The sequence below is a fragment of the Parasteatoda tepidariorum genome, chromosome 9 (genome assembly GCF_043381705.1).
Source record: "Parasteatoda tepidariorum isolate YZ-2023 chromosome 9, CAS_Ptep_4.0, whole genome shotgun sequence".
NCBI classification, from domain to species: Eukaryota; Metazoa; Arthropoda; class Arachnida; order Araneae; family Theridiidae; genus Parasteatoda; species Parasteatoda tepidariorum.
The window spans coordinates 5779379-5802683 of record NC_092212.1 but is presented as its reverse complement, the minus strand read 5'-3'; the positions used below and the strand labels follow the sequence as shown (position 1 = coordinate 5802683).

General features: G+C 32.3%; 1 protein-coding gene across 1 annotated transcript; it reads right to left on the bottom strand.

Moving 5' to 3' along the window:
• Window positions 1-886: 886 nt before the first annotated feature.
• On the bottom strand, window positions 887-20721 carry LOC107446194 (uncharacterized). The gene is made up of 6 exons (XM_043056253.2): window positions 20502-20721; window positions 17984-18036; window positions 13590-13694; window positions 9413-9460; window positions 5230-5286; window positions 887-1098 (listed from the first exon to the last, which is right to left on the bottom strand). The coding sequence occupies exons 1-6, from the start codon at window positions 20641-20643 to the stop codon at window positions 1048-1050; spliced, it is 456 nt and encodes a 151-aa protein (XP_042912187.1). The 5' UTR covers window positions 20644-20721; the 3' UTR covers window positions 887-1047.
• Window positions 20722-23305: the final 2584 nt, after the last annotated feature.

Below are 23305 nucleotides of genomic sequence, written 5' to 3'. Positions count from 1 at the left end.
CCGGGGGGCGTGACCCTCTACTTTTTTCTTAAAATTAATTTGATAATTTCTGTTAGATATTTTTGTCACGTGATCGAATGATCTAAGGTGGTTCTGAATTACGTAGACATATTTCGAGGATCTTCATAGTTTACAATTAAGAGAAAAATAGTCAAAAATGGCTAACAAATTTCCAGAACATCTACAAAAAATCAACTACTTCGCATTCCCGAATTTTAAATAAATAAAGCAGGTTCAAGAATCACGTTGTATTAAATTTTAAAATGGTTTGTTGAAAAGAGTGCGTGAGAGGCGAAATTTCTTGCCGTTTTTAAAGTTTCTAGAAAATTTAATGGGAAAGTAATTATCAACAAATTGATAAAACAATTGAACTAGCTCTTGACAGAAATTAAAATGGATTATTCGCAAAAAATTTCCACTGTAACAGTGAACATTAATTTTAAAGTATATGTTTAGACACAAAAATAAAAATGAAACAAAATTACACTGTGCTTATTTTCATCATTATATTTAAAAAGCTTGTAATTTTTTTTCATAATCATGTATGGTTTTAATGAAGAAGTTTAAATGTTGTTAAGTTTACAAAGCTTGTGACTACCAAAAATATAATGGAGTTTGATACATGATAGTTTCCGTATCAAGAAATAAAAATATATAATTTAATAAGCAATAATGAGCAAATAATAAAAAGTAATAGGAAAAGATTAAAAAATACAATACATACTTCTTAATAGGGTATTTTTATAACGTAGTTTGAATATACAGGCAAATATATTGTCTTTTCTAGTGTTTGGAAGTGACTGTTATTACACTGCATTTTTGAACAATCGCAATGTAGTGAAGGGCTATTGTGATATATAATTTTGAAAATAAACAAACTGTAGAATAATTTATTTTATAATAAAGAAAATATTTATTTTTCTCTTCAAAACAATTTGATTGCTACTTCAGTAGTTCAACATTTATAAAATAATTAAAATTATTTCAGTTAAAAAATAAAAATGTATAAATTCCTGAATATTCGAAATCTTGACAGCATTTAATGCTTCAGCATTTGCCTTCAAAATGAACTCTATTTAAAACTGCAGCACCACAATCCTAAAAAAAATAATTGTATGTCGATATAAATTTTAATGAATCCTTATTTCCAAATTTAAAAATAATGAAACGTGTACTTAAATTTTCTAAAGGTAGTGTTTCTTTTGTATTCAAAATATTTTGAAAATTTCAAACTTAGATATTTTTTTTTTGAATCTTAAGCCTCCTTGCTTATTTTAAAAATATATCGGTCTTTTAAAAATAATAATTATTCTTATACTTAATGTTGTATTTATTTCAGATTATATGCTTGCAATTATATCTCCCTCATCTTGCGAAATTCTCCATATCCAGGAATTAGTAGAAATTTTGACATCACAAAAGAAACGTGTTGTGCTCCAGTGGGTACCTGGGCACTGTAGTATCTATGGAAACGAACAGGCGGATTTCTTCGCAAAGAGGGGAGCTTGGCTTCTCCGGCTAAAACATACAGAGATCTCCTACCACAGTATAAGGCTACATCTAAAACAAGTTTTTAAAAGAACTCTTGCTTCCAAATTACAAGAAAGAATAAAAGCCAAGCTGTGGAAAGATGACCTCCTGAATATCCCTAATGGTCCACGCCGTGAAGTGGTGGCACAGTTTCGACTCCTAACGGGCCACGACTGTCTGGCTGAACACTTGCACCGCATTGGTATTCTAAATTCACCTGACTGTCCGCTCTGCAACTTGGCAGAACTCATGAATAGGTGTGCTGCATTGCATTCCGGCTCTGAATCGTCGCTTTATTGTCAAGCCAGAGAACTTTTAAGGCAATGACTTCGATCATTCCGTTTAGTTTATTTATTCACCTGTTTCATCTTTGTATTTGTTTTCTGTGTTATTTCTTGTTTATGCCCTGCCATTGGAAATTAAAAAAAAAAAATAAAAAAATGTTTGCAATTTTTTTTAATCAAGTACAAACATACAGGGTGTCCCAAAAGGTCGTTTACAAACTTAGCATGCTGGTCTGTTATATCATGATGAACAAGATTTACATAGGAACTTGTGTCCGAAAATTAAAATTGAGACCGCTAGGGGGCGATAAGTGTAGGTTTGGATGAGGAGAATTAAAATGATATCGATAGCGGTGTTAATATGATTTTTATTATAAAACATCATTAATTCGCCGCAAATGCTCAAAATTCCTTCTATTCGCCACAATGCACGTTTCACAGCGTCGGCGCATGGATTCACGAACCCGTTCAAATTGGCCAGGAGTGTCACGGACACGTGCTGCCGCTTCCGCGATCCTGGCGATAAGATCCATGTCCGATGTTACAGGTGTCTCGTACACTATGGACTTCATGTGTCCCCACAGGTAGAAATCCAGGGGAGTCAGGTCGGGGGATCGCGGCGGCCATGGGACTGGTCCGCCTCTACCGATCCAGCGATTAGGATAAATCCTATCGAGGTATTCTCGAACAGCGTAGCTAAAGTGGGCAGGCGCTCCATCATGCTGAAACCAGATGTTTCGGCGTGTAGCGGCTGGAACGTCACCCATCAGATCCGGCAAAACTCTTTCTAAAAAAATGCGATAGGTATTTCCGTCGAGGCGTTCAGGTAGAAGGTAAGGGCCAATCAACATGTCACCGATAATACCAGCCCAAACGTTTACGCTGAAACGTTGTTGATGTGCATGGGCACGTGTACATCTTGGGTTTTCATGCGCCCATACGTGCATGTTGTGCAGGTTCACGACACCATCCCGTGTAAAGCAGGATTCATCAGAAAACAAAATCCATGATGGAAAATCTGGCTGTGCGACCCGCTGTTGCAAATACCAGCGTGAGAATGCAATGCGTTTGGGATAATCGTCAGCGCACAATGCCTGTACTTTTTGGAAGTGGTAAGGGTGTTGCATGTCATCGTGCAGTATGCGCATTATGGTGGAACGAGCTACACCCAAGACACGTTCGCCTTCTCGGAGACTTCTTTGCGGGTTGATGGCATACTCCTGTAGCACGGTTTCCTCTACGACAGGTGTGCGTGTAGCACGTTCTCGACCGATGTGGCTACGTGCTACGAAAGCACCTGATTCACATAATCTGCGGTGCAATCGTCCAAACAAAACATGACTTGGCTGACGTCTGTTTGGGAAGCGCTCAAGGTACGTCCGTGCCGCGGCTCGTCCATTTCCATCAGCGGCGCCGTATACGTAATGCATGTCGGCCATTTCTGCATTACAAAACTCATTCATCCTTCTCCTTCAACGTCCACGACTGAAATAATTGTGTTTCCCACTCTCCCGTTTTCGTGCAATTATCGCCTTCTAGCGGTCGCAGTTTTAATTTTTGGACACAAGTTCCTATGTAAATCTCGTTCATCATGATATGACAGACCAGCATGTTAAGTTTGTAAACGACCTTTTGGGACACCCTGTATATAATTTTTTAATCTAATAGGAAATTCACAATCAAAAATTTGAACTTTAGATATTAAAACATATGCTCCCGTATTCAGAGATTACCTAAATTATAAAATCGTTTAGTTTTAAAAATTAGCTAAAAAGTATAAGAAGATATTTAGTTTGTTTCACTGGTGGCCAAAGTTGATAAATTCAAATTTTACAAATTTTGCCAAAGTTGATAAATTTCTACAATTGAAACACACGTTTTTGGAATAACTATTTAATTAGATATTTCTGATCAAGTTGTTCACATAATAATTTCGTTTTTGTTAAGACAATGAAAGCTGTTCTTTTAGTGAACTAATATTTTAATGAATCACAATATTCGAGTCTAATCCAATACCTTTTGCCATCTTTCTCGCAATGGCGAGATTTCACTGGCACAAAATTTTTATATGTTGGCAAAAAAACATATCCAAGTGAATTTTGCTTATATTGAACGCTATTAGAATTTTCATTTTAAAACTGTAGTCAGATTAACGGCAACAGTCTGTTCTTCCAGTATACCGTACAGTTTACTGTATAGAATGTTTTGAACTTTAACGGTTTTGAAACCATTTACGAATAGTACGATTAAAAAACTACGAATAAAAACTGTAAGGATTTTTAACCATTTGCAAATAACATGACTTAAAAACCGCAAAATTGGAAATTTAGCTGGATAGTGGAGATAGTTTAGCAGCTTTATAGTGCTTCCATATATGCCTGAATGAGAGCATCGTATTTAAATTTCCGGAGTGACAAATAGGGGTGTAACACTTTTCATGTGTTACTCATTCTTTCAGTCATGATATTGACAGATAAGACCTCTCTGCTATAAAAAGCACCCATTTGAAGAAACTAAGTGGCTTCATTAGGAGAGGGGGCTCAGTTGGCGTAATGAAATTCTGGTTGCTTAACCGTATTAGGTGAAAGCTGTTAATAAACAGTTTTTCTCACAGTTTTAATGCCATCTTATTCATGATTATTTTACTGCTTTGTTGAAGTAAAGTATGGTAAAATAACAATTGAATAAATTGTTATTTAACCATTTTTTCCATGAAACTTCTAACAGTGAAGTAAAGATTTAACTGTTTAAAAATATTTAAATAAACCAGAGCATTGTTGTACATTGTTTCATTGTTTTTTGTCCTCAGGGAAAAAGGGCTTTAAAGAAATGGATAATTTTCTTGACGTTTGAAAATGAAATCATAGACATCAACGCGACGCCACGAGCTTCTTTCCGTAGGAGTAAGAATCCATATGTCGAGTAATAAGATTAAACTTTTACCTTTTCAAATGATCATGACGTGCGTCCGATACGATAAAGTTAATCACTCTGTGATCTTATGAATTTTGACTCGCAGGTTTGCATTGATTAATGATTTTATTTTGTCCTTATAAGCTTAAACTGGCTTAATGAATCTTCATGACTTTAATCGAAATTTTACAAACCAATTTGGTATTGCCGCACTGATAGGGCATCTTCTTGATACGATATTTTTTTCCTTGTTTGAACAGCAATAAAAGGGGGGCATCAGTTAAAAAAAACTGAGTATAATCAATCGCACTTTATCACAATTTATGCTATATCAACAGTCGAAATGCATAATGATTACGCAGCTTCAATGGCTGCTAAAAATATAATTAAGTCGTCCGTTGGGAAAAAGCAAAATTACTTTCCGATAAACCTAATATATAAAAAAAACACAATATGTAAGAGCGTCTTGTAACATATTATATTAAATATTAACGGTACTTACATTCATTTCCGTCATTTTCTGACATGCCTCAGCCTGCATCATATCAGCACACGTCGCCTAAAATGTATGATTGCTTTTAAAAGAAAAACAAGTAAACAAGTATTTATCAAGAAATTTTTATCTATATTTAACTACGGGGTAACAAAAAAAATATAGGGATCATTTTTTAATGTTTATATTTCCAAAATTCATTACATAAATGCAGCGATGCTTCTCAAATTGTCAACCTCCGGCATAATAGATTTGTCTACAACGCCTCGGCCAGGACTTTAAAGCCCGCAAAATGATTTCCTGGGGGATTTTCTTCACCTCTTCTCTAATAGCTCTTTGAAGGCCTCTCAATGTAAAAATTCTTCGCTTATTCAGTTTGTTTTTCAGATGTCCCCATAGGAAATAGTCGCATGGTGCAGCATCAGGACTCCATTGTTCTAGTCTCAGGAATCGCACTAGCTGATCTGTTAGGAATTTCTGGATGACCTTAGATGCATGCGATGGGGCAGAGTCCTGATGGAATACAGCATCACCATTAGGGTCACTTAAATCATGACATTTAGGTTTTTTATGGCATTTTTTCTTCAACTTTTGATTTAGTTGATAGCTTACAACTTGCTGACCCACGTTAAGAGCTTTAGCCATGCTTGCCTGTGTTGGTGGATCCGGTTTTGATGTCATCTTATCAAGCTTCTGCAAATCTGATTTCTTTGGCCGTCCACTTCTTTTTGGTTTTGCATTATTTTGCATCGATCCGAGTTTTGAATTCGTGATGCGACTGCTATGGCTGAGGGAAATCGCAATACCTTTCTTTTTAAAATGGGTTTGTATAATCCTGTGTCTCCAGCGAAGTTCTAAAAATGCTTGTACTTGACCCTTTTTGTCAAATTTCTTCAAAGGCATTTTTGTGATTTTAGGAAATAGTATTGCAATTGAAAGTCTAATAGCAGAGCTTTAGATCAGTAAGCTATATATGTAAAAAGGTTTTAAAACTTTAGTGTTAGATAGCCACAAAAGTGATCCCTATACTTTTTTGTTACCCTGTATATACAATTTGACCGCTTTTCCTGAACTTGACAAATAAGGATAAATAAGGACAGTGAATTTTTTTTGGAAATAAAGGTCCGCAGTAAATTCACTTCAAATTGCATTGGTCTGTTAACATGTTGCTAATAGTAATGGTATTGAAATGCTTCACATAGAAAAAAAAGCATGGTAAAATTTGCCAAGTTTCTAGCTCTGTGGGAACATTAAAAATATCGGTAATTTTTATAGAAGCTCGTTGGTAATAATTTTGGTAAAATCAACAATAAAAGTTTCATAATTAATATGTGATAAANTTTTTTTTTAAAATTCCGAAATATGGTGTTGCATTTTCTACAAACAGCAGTTTATTAAATGTGGTAAAATTTAGTAGTTTTATCACGATATCTTAGAGCCTGCCATCAAAACCATTCATTTTTATAAATTTGCTTTTCAGTTTTGTAATTTTTTGCTAAATGTGTGGTAATAAGATCTATAACTTTTAAAATCAGAATTTCCGGTAAACTGTAATCATACGAGTGGTGGAAAAATCACCATATGAATGGTTCAAGATTTTTTTTTCCACGTTGTGAAAGATCCCGTCTTCCGATGATTGCATAATGTGTATTGGAAATGAGTGGGAGAATTCCTCTAAAATGCGTAATTATGCGGAAGATTTTCTGTCCCATTTTTGAATTGTTGAAAATGCTATAAAATCACAATCCATATACAGAATGAAGATGAGCTATAACTAAGAATGAGGAGGTGAGAAAAAGAACAAAAGCGGATGTAACGGTCGAAAAATGGTAAATTTTGTTCGTTTCACTTATTTTGGGAAGAAAAAATAAAAGATTTTCCTTAATTTGTAAAATTACATTTTTTTGCGTAAAATTATATTTTAGAATATGACATTATACATTAATAACCAGATATTGACTAAATTTGACAAAATGACCAAAGATGAAATTCATGACAAATTTGAACATATTTTTCTTCAACCAGCGATGGTAATATTTTTTTTTCGGTGTAAAACTGAATACAGAAATATCCGTTAAGGCATTTCTAAACGGTCTGTTACTCGTCAGAACAAAATTTTCGTCACATCTATACAAATACGTGATTTTGTCTTATTCAGGAATGTGGTCTCTAAATCTGCATTTTGTTTCTCTTTATAAGCTGCAGATTGTTTTTAAATAGTATTTTAGTCGAAATATGTACATTTAAAAATGTTATATATAATAGGCGGACATATAAATTTTCTGATAAACTTCTACAGATTTAGGTGTCATCATCAAGAACACAATTGCATAAAAACTCATGCCCCGAAATATTGGTGACTTGTGGTGCTTCTGTATTAGTACCTGACCGGAAGAAAACAAATTAGCAGTTCATAATAAGGAAACATCCCTAGAGGCGTACGACAACAATTTCTCGTGTTCTCCTGTGTAATTCTAATTGTTATGAAATGCCCTAATTTTTGTAGATATTTGCCATATTATTTATGTGATCTCTAGTTATGTAAAACACATTTAAACTTGCGTATCTCGACAAAAAATAGACTAAGAATATCATTTAAAAATATGCTGTTGCTTGAAAAGAGAAACACCTTGCAGATTTGAAATATTCGCAGTGAAATTATCCGAAATCCGTTAAAATATCTCCTGTAATATAAATCCAAATTTTAAAAAAAATGCTTCTCTGTGATTATCCGACTGTGAATATTCATAATCATTCCATGTATGCATGTTTTAACACAAATGATAACAAAATTATAACTGTTTGCTATCAACCAACAATAACAGAATTGAATTTTTGAGCAATTGGACCTGAAACACGTAGTTAGAAGCAAAAATTGAGTTTTTCTGTTTGGTTTTCCGTTACAGAATTTAGGTAAAATCCTAAACAGAAAAAAAAACAGTCTGAGGATTCTAATATAGTAATGTATGCTAGAATACAAGTTAGAAATTGATGATTCATTACACGCAGAAGCGCTTATTTCATTTTAAGAAATCTGTAAGCACAAATACAAGTTGCACTAACGCTACGAACAGCTAGAATAAACATTTAAACACAAGACAATATTATTTCATATCGTAAACTTCATTATTTGAAAACAATCACTCTTTATGTTTTTTTTTTGAAAGGCAATTTACAGTTTTTTATTCTATGCAATGGCAGTTGTGGGATTACCTGGATCTTATGAAAAACTTTATATAAAGTTTTTCTAAATTTGAATTCAGATTTATTATTTTTATTTTTGTTTTAGTTTAGTTAAATTTCGTATTTAAACAAAGTACCCATTCGAGTGTTCCTGCTTTTCTCTTTTACTACGTCTGTTGCGGAGAATCTAACAATTCTCTTAGTTGATCCGGTTTGATGTTCTGCGAAAATTAAAATTGCTAGAATGTCTCCTCTTTTGACGAAGTCTTCTAGCAGTTTTTTCATATTTATTTAATCAAAACTACATACAATCAACCAGTGTATTTCAGCCATTAATGATTTTTATCGTAGCCCCCTAGTTTATCGTACCTGATTTTTTTTTATTGTTTAAGAGAGCTCTAAGACAGCTCTTAAGACATTCAAATATTTCCAAATTGCTTTTCGAAACAAATATATTATTTGCATCATAAATAAATTATATATTTAACTATCGTTTTTCTTATCATCATACTGTATATTTTTTCACCTTTTTAGAAAAAAATATTTTTTAATTATTTTCTACATATTTATATGTTTTACATATTATATAATTTGGCATATTCAAGAACAATTTTTGAAATGTTATTATTGATTTTAATCAGTTCTTGAAAGGTACTGATTTTATTGCACTTATAGATTTTTATTTCATATTTTCCATTTACATTTATGGAATAATTCCCTTAGAATGTTGTTTTTAAGTAGACAAAATGCACATTGTAAAACTCAATACTATGCAGTAAAAGAATTTTTCACTTAAGATGCATTTTCAAGAGTTTGGTAGACTCAAAATAGGCAAATCATTAGTCCATACTGCCAACATCATTTTAAGTTTTGAAATCAAACACAAAAACGAATTTTATTTCATAACATTTTATCAACGGACTTGTATTTTTTAAAACTTAAAAATAAATAGAGGCTTGATGCAATTTTAGTTTGCATATGTATTGAGTTTTCTATTACAAATACTTACTGAATATTCCTCTACTGCACTCCGAGTAACTTCGAACATAATATCTTCCTTTAAAGAAATAAATACGTTATTGGAATTACACTAAAACTATACTCTTCAATATAATAAATAAAATTTTAATTGCTCTTTAAAATGCTGGTGTTCAAATGAAAATAATTTACAAAATTGAGTGATTATTTTCATAACCACAAGGAAGATTTGAATGAAATTTATTTTGATAGTAATAGTTGATATAATGCGAAAAAAAAATTTAAGTCAGTTTTAATAGAGGTGGAGGATTTTTCATTTTTACCGGAGACAGAAATGCATAAAATTGATGTCGTAGAATGGGATCAAAAAGTCAGTTGTATGACCCTTAAGAACATTGCCTAGAGAGATTTCGCGTGTTAATTAAGGCGGTTTTTAAATGCAAGCGCTATTATCCCTCTTATTAATGCTCTTTTTTGCCTTACGTGGTTTTGAGCGAATGATTGAGAGTTCCAATTGTCTTGCTTAAACTCTTTAAGAGATCATTTGATATACGCAGTCTTGCCAGGCCAACGCTTTTAATAAATATTCCCCCCAGACAGAATGAACGCCATTCTGCAGTGTGTTGTCTTCGGTTAAATTAATTAAGAGTCACTGTATACCTGTAATTTAAACCAAACAAATGCTTTCGTCATAGACATGGAAGGGAACTATCAAACCAGTCCTGTCATATTAGTTGATTTTTCAGATATTGAATAATTGTAACAAATTATTCCCCTTGGATTTCATTATGTGAAAGTATGCAAAATTTTTACTAGGGACCTGCTATTTGCATTTATCATAGAAATTTTTTTATTTTGACAAATGAGTTTATATTATTTTTTGTCTTCTTCTTGAATGGCTTTTCTGCTTTTGACGAATGCACTTTGTCTGGTTGAGTTTGCTTATGATACCGATTTTAATTTCATGAAAGACAACGCAAAGCCATATAGAGTCTATCAGATTGAAAATTTTCTAGAAACTCAAAATATTCGCTTGTTGGATTGGCTTGCCAGTTCTTCAAATTAAGGGAACAAGTTTGAGACACTCTGTGGAAATTATGTCCTCTCTCTTTCACTCTAAGAGAAATTATTTAGGATTAAGTGAATAAAATAATAAATTACAGTGTGAAAAAAGCATGGTCAAAGCTACAACAATATGCTAAAATTTATGATGTTTCTGACTCTATGGGAACACAAAATCCTTCGAAATTTCCCCTGAAGTGTTTTGGTAATACCCCACCGGAACATCAGCTTCTTCACCCCAGAGCCAAAGTCAAGAAAGCTTGGCCCTCTTTGGGCTGTCGTGCCACCGAGTTTAGTTTTGGTAATGATCATGGTAAAATTAACAATAAAATATGGTTTTATGATACGTGATAAAATTTGGTGAATGTAATTTTTTTTTTAAACGGCAGGCACTGAACTTTCACTCTTCGCCTAGGAAGATGCCGGAGGTGTTACTCATTTAACGTTACCCAGTGGGCACCTGTGAAACTAAGTCACGGAGGCGAGCAACATTACCCACGCCACACAGCCACATACTCGTTTATAGGGTTGACCACATTCACACATCACACAATAGAGAACACACACAGAGAGAAACATCCATGCCCTGAGCGGGATTCGAACCCGCAACCATTGGCTTCACAGTCAGACACGCTGACCGCTCGGCTACCTGGCCGGCCGGTAAATGTAATTTAATTATGTAATTTTGCCATGATATCTTAGAGCAAGGGTCCCCAATTTTTTTCGGTTGTAAAACTCTAAGTGATCAACCATCTTTTGACGGAACTCCAAGATTTAATGAATATACTTCATTAGCAATTGTAAGCAGATTAACAAACAGAAGACTATAAACTATTTTTTAAAATCTGTAATGATCCCAATTTTATAAATAATTTTGAAAATATTTAGTGGATGAAATTGTTCCATTATATCGTTTTATTAATTTTAATCTTGAAATCTGTTTTTATGTCAAACATTGGAATTCCAGAGTACTGGAGTCACATCTATAGTTTGTATTTTAATTTTAATTTCGTGCATAAATAGTTCGTGCCGAAAATAGGTTTCCATTAAAATAAAAACAAAAAAGAAAATAAGCGTAGAGAATGGTTTTCAGCGAAACATATTTCTTCATTGTCGAATTTGATTATTTTTATTCAAAGTGAAATTCTAATATATTTTTTCACAAAGGCATATATCCTTTCCATTATTAATTCATGACATTGTCATCAGAAAAAAGAATTTTGGTTTAAAATTTCTTTTTTTCACAAGCATTTGAATTAAATTTCGTAAGAATTTCCTAATTTCATAAATAGAACGGAACTATTAAATAAATAACAGATTATTAATTGGATATAAATTTAATTTTAGGCTGCAAAAATTATAACGAGAGCAAAAAAATTTTTAAATTTTGGAAACCCCTATTATCCTTTCGCGAAATACCAATTAGGAAGCACAGCCATTAGAACATAGCATAAAAACCATTTTTTCGTTACTATTCAGTTTTACGATTTTTTTACTAGGTGTGTGATAATAATATATCTGATTTTCAAAACCTGAATTTCCAAAAAAATTTTACCGCATAAACGAAAAAATTTCCCAAATGATTGCTTAATTATCTCTATTTTTGTTTTATTTATCAGAATGTTGGTTTTTTTTACCAGAAATGTCAATACCACACCGTACGGTAAATTTACCAGATTTGTTTTCTTTCACCTTTCTGTCTTTACCAATTTCTTTTTCCAGTCAATAAAAATATATAAACACGTTTGTCGCTACGATTTCATTCAGAAAATAATACAGATTAGATGTCTTTGCAGAAAATTTCCCCACGAGTTCTGCAAAGTATTGTTTTATACCCTGTATATTGTAGTTGTTGGAGGTTAACGAGTTGCAAGTATCTTCCTTTAGGCGTACTGGCCATGCTGATTCCCAAATTTTGCTTCATGGAAATATATTGCTTCAAGAAATGTTTTCCCGTTCTTGAAGAAACGTTAAGGCATATTTAAAATTAAACATTTACTCATTAAACAAACATTAAAGTTTAAATTTAAAAATAAAATATAGTACTGCTTAGTTGAAATATTGTCTGCATGAACACAGAAGTTGCCATTAAATGCATCAATTATTTCTTGTTCACTTGTTTAGAATGCATAGCTATGTCCAAATACATACTTTAAAAATTTAAAAAAATTTTTTATTGGATATGAAATGCGTTTTTTTTTTTAAATTCAATATCTAAATTATTTCAACTGATTCTCGATAGAAAAGTATTTGTATACAATTTAAAAAAATACCAAACATAGATTTGTCTTAGAATTCTTTAAAAGTAAACTTCATACTTTTTAAATTAATATTTTTTTAATAACAATCCACTATAAAAAATTTTTTCAAATTTCTGCAAATTTTGTAATTAGAGATGCCAACTGCTTCATATTCGACGCAAAAATTTAAAAAAAAACGTCAGAGAGCAAAAAACTAAAATGCTACTTTTCAGTTAATTTTGTGAATTTTTTTAAAGGCTCACTCAACATGGGGCGAGTTCCCACAAATTGGTCTCTCACATAAGCTCTCGAATTACTAAGACGTAGTGGTAATTAAAAACCCTGTAAATGCAATAATTAACATTAAAAGACTATTACTCGAAAATATTTATCTGCTGTCCGGAGCAAGTTGGCATCGCTGTATATTATATATATATATNAAATAGAACGGAACTATTAAATAAATAACAGATTATTAATTGGATATAAATTTAATTTTAGGCTGCAAAAATTATAACGAGAGCAAAAAAATTTTTAAATGTTGGAAACCCCTATTATCCTTTCGCGAAATACCAATTAGGAAGCACAGCCATTAGAACATAGCATAAAAACCATTTTTTCGTTACTATTCAGTTTTACTATTTTTTTACTCGTTAGTTCTCATCACATTCTATTTTTTTACTCGTTAGTTCTCATCACTCGATAAGTTCTCATCACATTCTTTAGCTGTCTCTCAGGACTTATCAATATAAAATAAGTCTAATCAAACTAAAATAAAATTGAAAACATATCAAGAAACTCTTTTTAAAAATATCATCCGAGAGGGTTACTGAAACAAAGTGTAGTATTCGAAGAGTATGCTCTTCACGAATTCTAAAATGAGGAGCATTCTCATACAACATATACCTGTTCTTCTCCATCCATTTTGCACATCTCATTGAACGCTGCTTTCATGTCTGGCCAATCTTTCGAGGCATAACTCGCCACCCGTTTTACAACCTTCAAAATTTTCTAAAAAAAAAAAAGAAAAAAATGGAAAAATTCAGTGGTAGATAGATGGCAGATTTCAGTGTAAGATACACCAGATAAATAAACACAAATTTTTATTTCAATTTTTTTTTCTTTTACCAAATCATTTGAAAGATGACAAGGAAAAAATAGGGAATAAATCTGCTTCATTAGGTTTTATGGATAATTTTATTTATTTATTAATTTTTTTTTTAGATATTTTTATTTGCTGTTAAATGCTTTTGTCTTTTAGGAAAGAAACAATTGTGGAGTGATTCAGGAGAGATTTCTTTTTTTTTTCTTCTCGCAATTAAAAACAAACTATTATTTCAGTTTTTACCAAGCCATTTAAAAGACATCCAGGAAGAAATCTGCAACGTCAGATTTTGCGGTTTATTTACTCAAGTGATTCAGGAGAGATTTCTTTTTTTTTTTCTTCTGGCAATTAAAAACAAACTATTATTTCAGTTTTTACCAAGCCATTTAAAAGACATACAGGAAGAAATCTGCAACGTCAGATTTTGCGGTTTATTTACTCTTTTTGCTACAAAATGCTAACTATTTCACTAAGGAAAGCTACAATTTTAGAGTGATTCCGAAAACATTTTTTTTCTTGCTACCAGATAAATAAAAACAAACTGTAATTAAAGTTTTTTACCAAGTTGTTTAAAAAGTACCAAGGTGAGACTGAGGCAGAAATCTGCAACGTCCGATTTCATGGATGATTTTCTTTTTTTTCTATATGGACTTGCACCACGTTTTTAGTTAAAATTACAGATGTAGCTTTGAATCTGGAAATTAAAGAAAGTTGTTTCATATTATGGGGTACCTGCAAGTGACGTAGCGTACGCATCACGATCTTGATTGGTTTTTGAATATGACATTTGTTTGCGTTAGCAACTGTTCTTTCCATTATATTCCGAGTAAGCCAAGCCCGTCTTTTAACTATACTGTATATTTCTTAATTTACACACAGATATTAAGCGATGTAGAACGTAAGCCAACTCATTATGCATTGAAGTTGCCAGGTACACAAAACAGAAATATATCACGGCTACAATAAAATGCATTAAACAAAAAATAAATAAAAGTTAAGTAAAAGACGTAGAAGAGAAAGAATTATATTTCAATAAATTCGATATGTGATACTGCGCTGTATTTAATTAATTTCAAGGTTAATTATCTCTCTAACTTATGAGGAGAAACTTAGATCAATTTTAACACTCCATTTACGGTCTTTTTTTTTTTTTTTTTTTTTTTTTTTTTTTTTTTTTTTTTTTTTTTTTTTTTTTTTNTGGTGAATATTGTAGAATTACATATTGTTTATAATAGAAAGGTGAACAGTAGTAACGTAGTTATACTATTGGAATTTCTTCAACACGGCAACAGAGGTCTGCATGATTGTTCATCGGAAATTGCATTAGGTTATATTAGTAGAAGACTTTAAGAGTGTGTACGGTACGCAAATAAAAGACGTTATTGAAGTTTTACTTCTTATGCGACTTCCAACAAGGTTGCGTTAAACGTTTAACGCTACATTTTTTATTGGCCGAGAAATCACGTGGCAGAATCCAGTTTTACCTCATTCATTTCCATATTGTTTTGGTTCTCACTAGCATAAAAATAATAAAAGTCATAAAAGTATTGTTTTTCTATAAATATTTTTTTAGTTTGTTTTGATACACACATAATTTAATAGGGTAGTATTTTTTATTTTCAAATTTAGTGGATAACAATTGTAAAAAATGAGTGAAAACAATCCCACGGACAATGCGACGGATTTAAGGTTATGTCAAGGTACGTCTCTTGTGAATATCAATTGATTGTTAGGTTTTCTCTTTTGAAATTACATTATGACGCATTCACATACATTATTAATACAAATACATTTTCCAGGGCGAGACGATGAGGCAACCACAAGCACTTCCACTGGTTCAAGAGGTCCACGAGGGAAAAATGCACAATATTACCGTGATTACAGAGCACGGAAGCGAGCGGAGCAGGAAAAAGAGTCGTTGAATAGAACTAGTGATCCTTCTACGACTGCTGATTCTTCTACAACTAACGTCGCAGATTGCGAAGTTTAACTTCTTCCGCGCGGAGGGACTCCACGCACTATTTTTTTAGTCGATTTTTTTTCCTTTTTTCTTATTATTTTAAGTTTAAAAATTAAATGCTCTTATTATTTTGTGTACTTAAAATATTAAAGTAAATTATTCACTTTTAAGGATTTTTTAAAATCAATGAATTCTCTACCGTATTTTGTATTAGGAATGTAGTCATAAATTGTTGTTGTTACTAATGCTACTTGCCAATACCAGCAAGCCTGCTATGGGAAGCAAGCGATTTGAAGGCAGAGGGTGTTTTTTTTTGGTCATTCGTGGTGCCATCTATGGCCAACAAAAAGACTTAAAGCTCACGGACGTCGTATCCCGTTTTACAGGGAAGATCCATTACTACTCCATTTATTCATACACACATCGTAATTTTAAACTGAACCAGAGAATAATCAACCTCTAATTCAGTACCCTAATAGTATTTTATTTTATTTTATGACCGTCGTTGAACATGTCGTTTTGGGCTTACGACTAACAATGTTCAAAACCCGTAGCCTTGTAATTTTGAGCCCAATGCAGAAGACAAGGGAAATCCTGGATCAAGTATCGGGAGAAATTTGTCTTTGTGGGGGACTTTTTGGTGAAACAAACCGGCATTTGCGTCACATGGAGAGGTGAACCGCGAAAACTTCCCACTTGTACCGCAGAGGTATAGATTTGTCATGGGAATTTAAAGGACTTAAAGGACCCTGATAGATTTCGCACACATCAGTCACCATTTAATATACTGCTATTCCGCGGCTGGCGGAATTCAAGCTCATGATCTCACGAGCACGAGCCCAACGTCCTACCAACCAAGCTATCCCAGTTCCTATGTATATAAAATGTTATTCAAACAGTTTAATTTTGCCCTTATAAAGACTGATATCATATTTATAAACGAACTTACATCTTCTGGTGTAATCTTTACACATGCATCATATTCATCATTTATCTCTTTATCTGAAAGTAAAATATGTATTTTATTGGATAGCAGCAATATCTCTAGGTGATTCAATACTAGTGAAACAATCTTCAATGAGCGGTAAACTTCAAATGCAAGAAGATGTGTATCTAGAGGCGGCTAATTTTGGATGACCTTCACAGTATTCCGTCTGCTGCAAACGATATGGGTAATTAAATAATCAGGAATGACATAGTAAGTTTATAATCAGAAAAGTCAATTTATTTTCAACTTATAAACAATTTCAATTTTCACAATGGATTCGTTTTTCTTTCCATGATGTCTGCGCGTGGCTACTGATTACGAACCGGTACCAGCTTCTAAATATGCCATTTATAGCTTCCTGCGATCCTGCTTTGTTACATAGTACCGGATATTTATCTGAAATTCACTCATTTTCGAAGTTTGTTATTTTTCCGTAAAAGAATTAGCTAGTATGGCATAATCCTTTCCTGGAACATACCATATTTGACGCACCGGTCATTTATTTGTATAGCACTCCTTTTTGAAATTTGGTTATCTTTTTTTCATAACATAATAAGCTTGTATGACATAAAAATTTGACGTACAGGGAGCGTACAGGATGAGACGTACCGGACGTTTATTTGTACTGCACTCTTTTTTGAAATTTAGTTCTCTTTTTTCCTTACATAATAAAAGCTTGTATGACATAAAAATTTGACGTACAGGGAGCGTACAGGATTAGACTCACCGGACGTTTATTTGTATTGCACTCTTTTTCGAAATTTAGTTCTCTTTTTTCATTACATAATAAAAGCTTGTATGACATAAAAATTTGACGAACAGGGAGCGTACAGGATTTTACGTACCGGACGTTTATTTGTACTGCACTCTTTTTTGAAATTTAGTTCTCTTTTTTCATTACATAATAAAAGCTTGTATGACATAAAAATTTGACGTACAGGGNATCGGGAGAAATTTGTCTTCGTGGGGGACTTTTTGGTGGAACTAACCGGCATTTGCGTTGCATGGAGAGGTGAACCGCGAAAACTTCCCACGGGTACCGCAGAGGTATAGATTTTCGCTTAAATCAGTCACCATTTAATACACTGCTATTCTGCGGCTGGCGGAATTCAAGCTCATGATCTCACGAGCACGAGCCCAACGTCCTACCAACCAAGCTATCCCAGTTCCTATGTATATAAAATGTTATTCAAACAGTTTAATTTTGCCCTTATAAAGACTGATATCATATTTATAAACGAACTTACATCTTCTGGTGTAATCTTTACACATGCATCATATTCATCATTTATCTCTTTATCTGAAAGTAAAATATGTATTTTATTGGATAGCAGCAATATCTCTAGGTGATTCAATACTAGTGAAACAATCTTCAATGAGCGGTAAACTACAAATGCAAGAAAATGTGTATCTAGAGGCGGCTAATTTTGGATGACCTTCACAGTATTCCGTGTGTTGCAAACGATATGGGTAATTAAATAATCAGGAATGACGGGATAACTTTATAATCAGAAAAGTCAATTTGTTTTCAACTTATAAACAATTTCAATTTTCACAATAGATTCGTTTTTCTTCCCATGACGTCTGCGCGTGGCTACTGATTACGAACCGGTACCAGCTTCTAAATAAGCCATTTATAGCTTCCTGCGATCCTGCTTTGTTACATAGTACCGGGTATTTATCTGTAATTAACTCATTTTCGAAGTTTGTTATTTTTTCGTAAAACAATTAGCTAGTATGGCATAATCCTTCCCTGGAACATACCATATTTGACGCACCGGACATTTATTTGTATTGCACTCATTTTTGAAATTTAGTTCTCTTTTTTCATTACATCATAAAAGCTTGTATGACATAAAAATTTGACGTACAGGGAGCGTACAGGATTAGACTTACCGGACGTTTATTTGTACTGCACTCTTTTTTGAAATTTAGTTTTCTTTTTTCATCACATAAAAAGCTTGTATGACATAAAAATGTGACGTACAGGGAGCGTACAGGATTTGACGTACCGGACGTTTATTTGTACTGCACTCCTTTTTGAAATTTAGTTCTCTTTTTTCATAACATAATAAGCTTGTATGACATAAAAATTTGACGTACAGGGAGCGTACAGGATTAGACGTACCGGACGTTCATTTGTATTGCACTCTTTTTTGAAATTAAGTTCTCTTCTTTCATTACATAATAAGCTTGTATGACAAAAAAATTTGACGTACAGGGAGCGTACAGGATTAGACGTACCGGACGATTATTTGTATTGCACTCTTTTTCGAAATTTTGTTCTCTTTTTTCATTACATAATAAGCTGTGACTTAAAAATTTGACGAACCGGGAGCATACAGGATTTGACGTACCGGAAGCGTACAGGATTTGACGTACTGAACGTTTATTTGTATTACACTCTTTTTCGAAATTTGTTTATCTTTTTTTCATAACATAATAAGTTTGCATGACATAAAAATTTGACTTACCGGGGACGTACCGGATTTGACGTAAGGGACGTTTTTTTGTAGCAGGCAAACTGTTTTTTAAGTTATTATTTCATGTTTTGATAAATTTATCTCTTTTGTATTAAGTAAAGTTTCATGGAGTCATTANTACCGGGGACGTACCGGATTTGACGTAAGGGACGTTTTTTTGTAGCAAGCAAACTGTTTTTTAAGTTATTATTTCATGTTTTGATAAATGTATCTCTTTTGTATTAAGTAAAGTTTCATGGAGTCATTAAGATAATGTGTCAAGCATTGCACACCAACCACATTTACATCCCAGACAAGCTGGTTAAACTACTACCGCAGCTGAAATTTAAGTTCTTTACAATAACAGTTATATGTTTTTGTATTGTTTTTACTATAACAGTTATATATTTTTGTTAAGAGTTATACGTTTTTATAGAGAAAAGGTCAGCTGGTTAAAGTGTGTTAGATGTGTCATCTCTAACAATTGCATGCAGTTCGCTTGAACTTTCTATCTGTTTGAACAAAATCTAGCCCTAAAAATATTTTACTAATTATAACTTATGTTTATATTGTTTTTAGTTATTAAATTTCCGAACTTTCTTGAAAAGTTTGAAAAAAAACCTACTTGAAATGTCTAAGGTAAATGTGATGGGAAAAAATTTTTGAATTTCTCCGGGCCATTATTTTTCCTTTTTGTATTTACAATTTTGCAGTTCCATCAGCACACTAGCCGTGAATAAAAACTAAAATTAAGATGAAATAAAATTAAAAACAATGTAAGTATATTTTTAGTAAATACACTACGCTGTTAGATATTGACCACTTGGAAAAATATTCCCTTTTAAACATACTTAAAGTAGAGTCCTTGCATCGAATTAGAGGTTTAAGAGTTACGAATTCTCTTTGACTGAGGAATTGTCTTATCTTAGGGATTATCTATCTTTCTTAGAAATTACCTCTAGTAGAAAGCTTTGCAGACGTACTAAGAAAAATGTTTATATAGTACCTAAATTTCATGCAGTTTAGCGTGTCTTTTGGCATCAGTAATAATGATCTAAACAATGTGAAACTCGAAACAGTTAACACGATTTTGATCTGGATTAGGAAAAGAATTTTTTTAGAAAAGTTTTCATTAGCTGTGATGACCGTCTGCGATACCTTTGGTTTTCGGACAATTTTGAAGCTGCAAGTCGAAACTCTCTAATTGCATTAAGTATATAAACTCTAGTTACAAACACTGGGGCAGAATTATTTCAGTGCGTTGCGTGGACCAGTTGAACATAAATTTAAAAATTATATTCACCTCCTGAAATGCATTTAATCCATTTCCTGCAAGGTCCAAAGTGTATCACTTCCCCTACATCGTCTGAACGCTGGGGCTTAGGCAGATTAAAACCCCGTGCAGTGTTGAAAACCATACACATTAATATCACGTTAATAAGCATCTTGCTCACAATACTCCTAATATAATATGAACTTAATTTAGTATCTGTTCTCAGCTATCTATAAATTTTACTTAGCTCAATCATCTTTAAATATGTGAAAAATAGCTGTGTAAACAAAGCAGCGAGCGTGCTTAATTCTGAATGGGGAAGTTATGCTTAAAACAATGCAAAGATCATTCCACGCTGGACTTATTTTCCTGGTACTTTGTTTTTTTTTTGAAGAACATGCAGAAATATATATAATAACTTTCATTTTAATATTAAATAAAAGTTTTTTATTGAATCTTATATTCTAAAACTTGCGCAGCTGATTTCCAATTTCTTTTGTATTGCAGTAATAAAAGAAACATTGCTTTGCTGCTGTGAATTTCTATTGCTATTGTTTTTCCTGTTTATTGAGCGTATTTAGTTTTTTGCGTTTGCTTTACTAAAAAAATAGTTTATTATTTACTATGTATTTATTTTACACAGACTGTGATTTATTGGAAAGAAAACTTGCATGGGCGGAAGAGGATGGAATAAATTGGCGTTGAATGAAATTATATTCTTTGAAATTTAAAACCTGCATCTTCCAGTTTAATATTGTAAAATTTAACATGTTTCCTTTAACTCGAAGCAGTTACGAAAAATTTTTGTATGCCAAAGTAAATAACCAACAGCTATTATCTGAGAAAAAAACCATCTTTGCTCATTCGGGAAGTGGTTACATACATACAGAACTCAAAAATTCTTAGAAGTACTACTTGCCCTGCTGGGCACGATTATCTTTTTCAATAACCTAAAAATGCCTATGAATGCTGCGATAATTAATCTGCAGAAAAATATATTAATCACATAGATGAGATTTTTATTTTAAATATGAACCTGAACCTCAAAAAATATTAGCAATGAAGCATTATTATTAAAAAGGAAGTTATAAGTATTGTTGACGAGAAAGAAGTATTATTATCAGAATTAATATGTATTATCGGCATGTTTATGCACTTTAACCTGATTCTTTAAGAGGAGGATATAAACCTTTATTACATTGTTTTCTCATGCACCGTGATTGGGGTGATCTTTTTTTTTAAAATTAAAAGTGAGCTTGGCTAGAGAAATAAGAAAAGTCATAAAGTGGGTTTAATTTATTCTCATTTGTATAATTTCATTAAATAATCTTTATGTTTTATTAAACTATAATCGATTATCCTTTTTCCTTCATTTTTGGTGCAATATTTATTTGACTCAAAATTTGAGGGATCTTAGTCGGTAAATTATGGTACCTCTGTTAATAACAACACAGGGGAATTTTAGTCATAGCTACCTCCAGTCCTAATAACAGACCATAGGCAAATTTATTCATTATTTATGATTTGCTGCGTTAAATTATGCTAATTTTTCATACTTTTTTAAAATAATTGATAATTAAATCCATTGATAACAATTGATGTTTTGAATAAACTTTTGAGTAACTGGAGTGAAATGCAAATATTATATCGTTTCATGAAAAGCTTTGCACCGATTACAGCAATCAATTAAAACAATCGAATACAGTTGTAATCAGTTACATGTAATAATTACGTAGTAATCAACTACACAACTAACAGATGGTTAATATATGTAATCATGCTAGGCAATCATCACAATTACGAATTACAAGCGTTTATGATTATTTCTAATCACAACATGAAAACATAAACAAGTTATTATCATGATTATAGATATTTATTATGTAATCCCAATTCTATGTCACCATAATCATTTTCATTCAAATATAATGCAAGTAAGTAATCATGATTACCTTTATTCATAATCTAATAAGAAATCCTTAATGTAAGTAATATTCGATTACACTAGGAATAAATGTAATCATAATTTCAAGTGATTTTGATAACAATACAATAGCAATTTTAAATAATTGATTACTTTTAAGCAGAATACATAAATTGTACATATAAATTGTATGAGTTCCACTGTTTAGTTTACTAAATGAAAACACTTAACCATTGTATGCAAATGCTATTAGGAAGTCATATACTTATTGAGGTTTTACTACGCTGGAAAAATTCATTGCATTGAATATTATTAGGGATAAATTTTATTAGCTAAGTTTACTTATACCGCTTGTAAATACTTGTCGTTACATTGTTTTCTCTGTATTATTTTATCCTGGAACTTACTGGGTTTTTTTTCTGTAATTTACTGCATACTTTCTTTTAATTAACGAAAAAGTTCTGCTCCAGATAGAAAACGGAATTTTACATGGAATTACAGAAATTTTCTGCTTACCTTGAAGTGATTAACAAATTGTTTCCGTTGATCAGAGATTGAGGGAGCCACAGTCAGTGAAAAACAAAATCTATCCGGAATAGAAGATTTTGTCAGTATACTCAGCAATAGCTGACGGTAGATCGGCATTGTTCATTGTTATTATGTCATTATGATTCAAAGAAAATGGTTTGATTTTACTTAAAAATCACCAGATTAAAAATCACGGATTAATCCGTGGTTAGAATTATTTACCAAAAATTCCTTTACTAAATAATTTCCTTTGTTAATCTATACAGTTTTTCCATGTGCAAATCCATTTCGGGCAAATCCGTGGATAAAATTGTTTGCTAAAAATTTCTTTATTAATTTATACAATTTTCCATGTGCAAATCCATTTCGGGCAAATCCGTGG

Excerpts from the sequence above, each read along its gene's own strand:
- LOC107446194 (XM_043056253.2), bottom strand. The coding sequence starts at position 20,643 with ATGCTTATTAACGTGATATTAATGTGTATGGTTTTCAACACTGCACGG. Across the intron at positions 18,037-20,501 it reads GATTAAATGCATTTCAGGAG|ATAAAGAGATAAATGATGAA; the intron begins GTGAATATAATT and ends TTTTACTTTCAG. Across the intron at positions 1,099-5,229 it reads AGAAAATGACGGAAATGAAT|GATTGTGGTGCTGCAGTTTT; the intron begins GTAAGTACCGTT and ends TATTTTTTTTAG.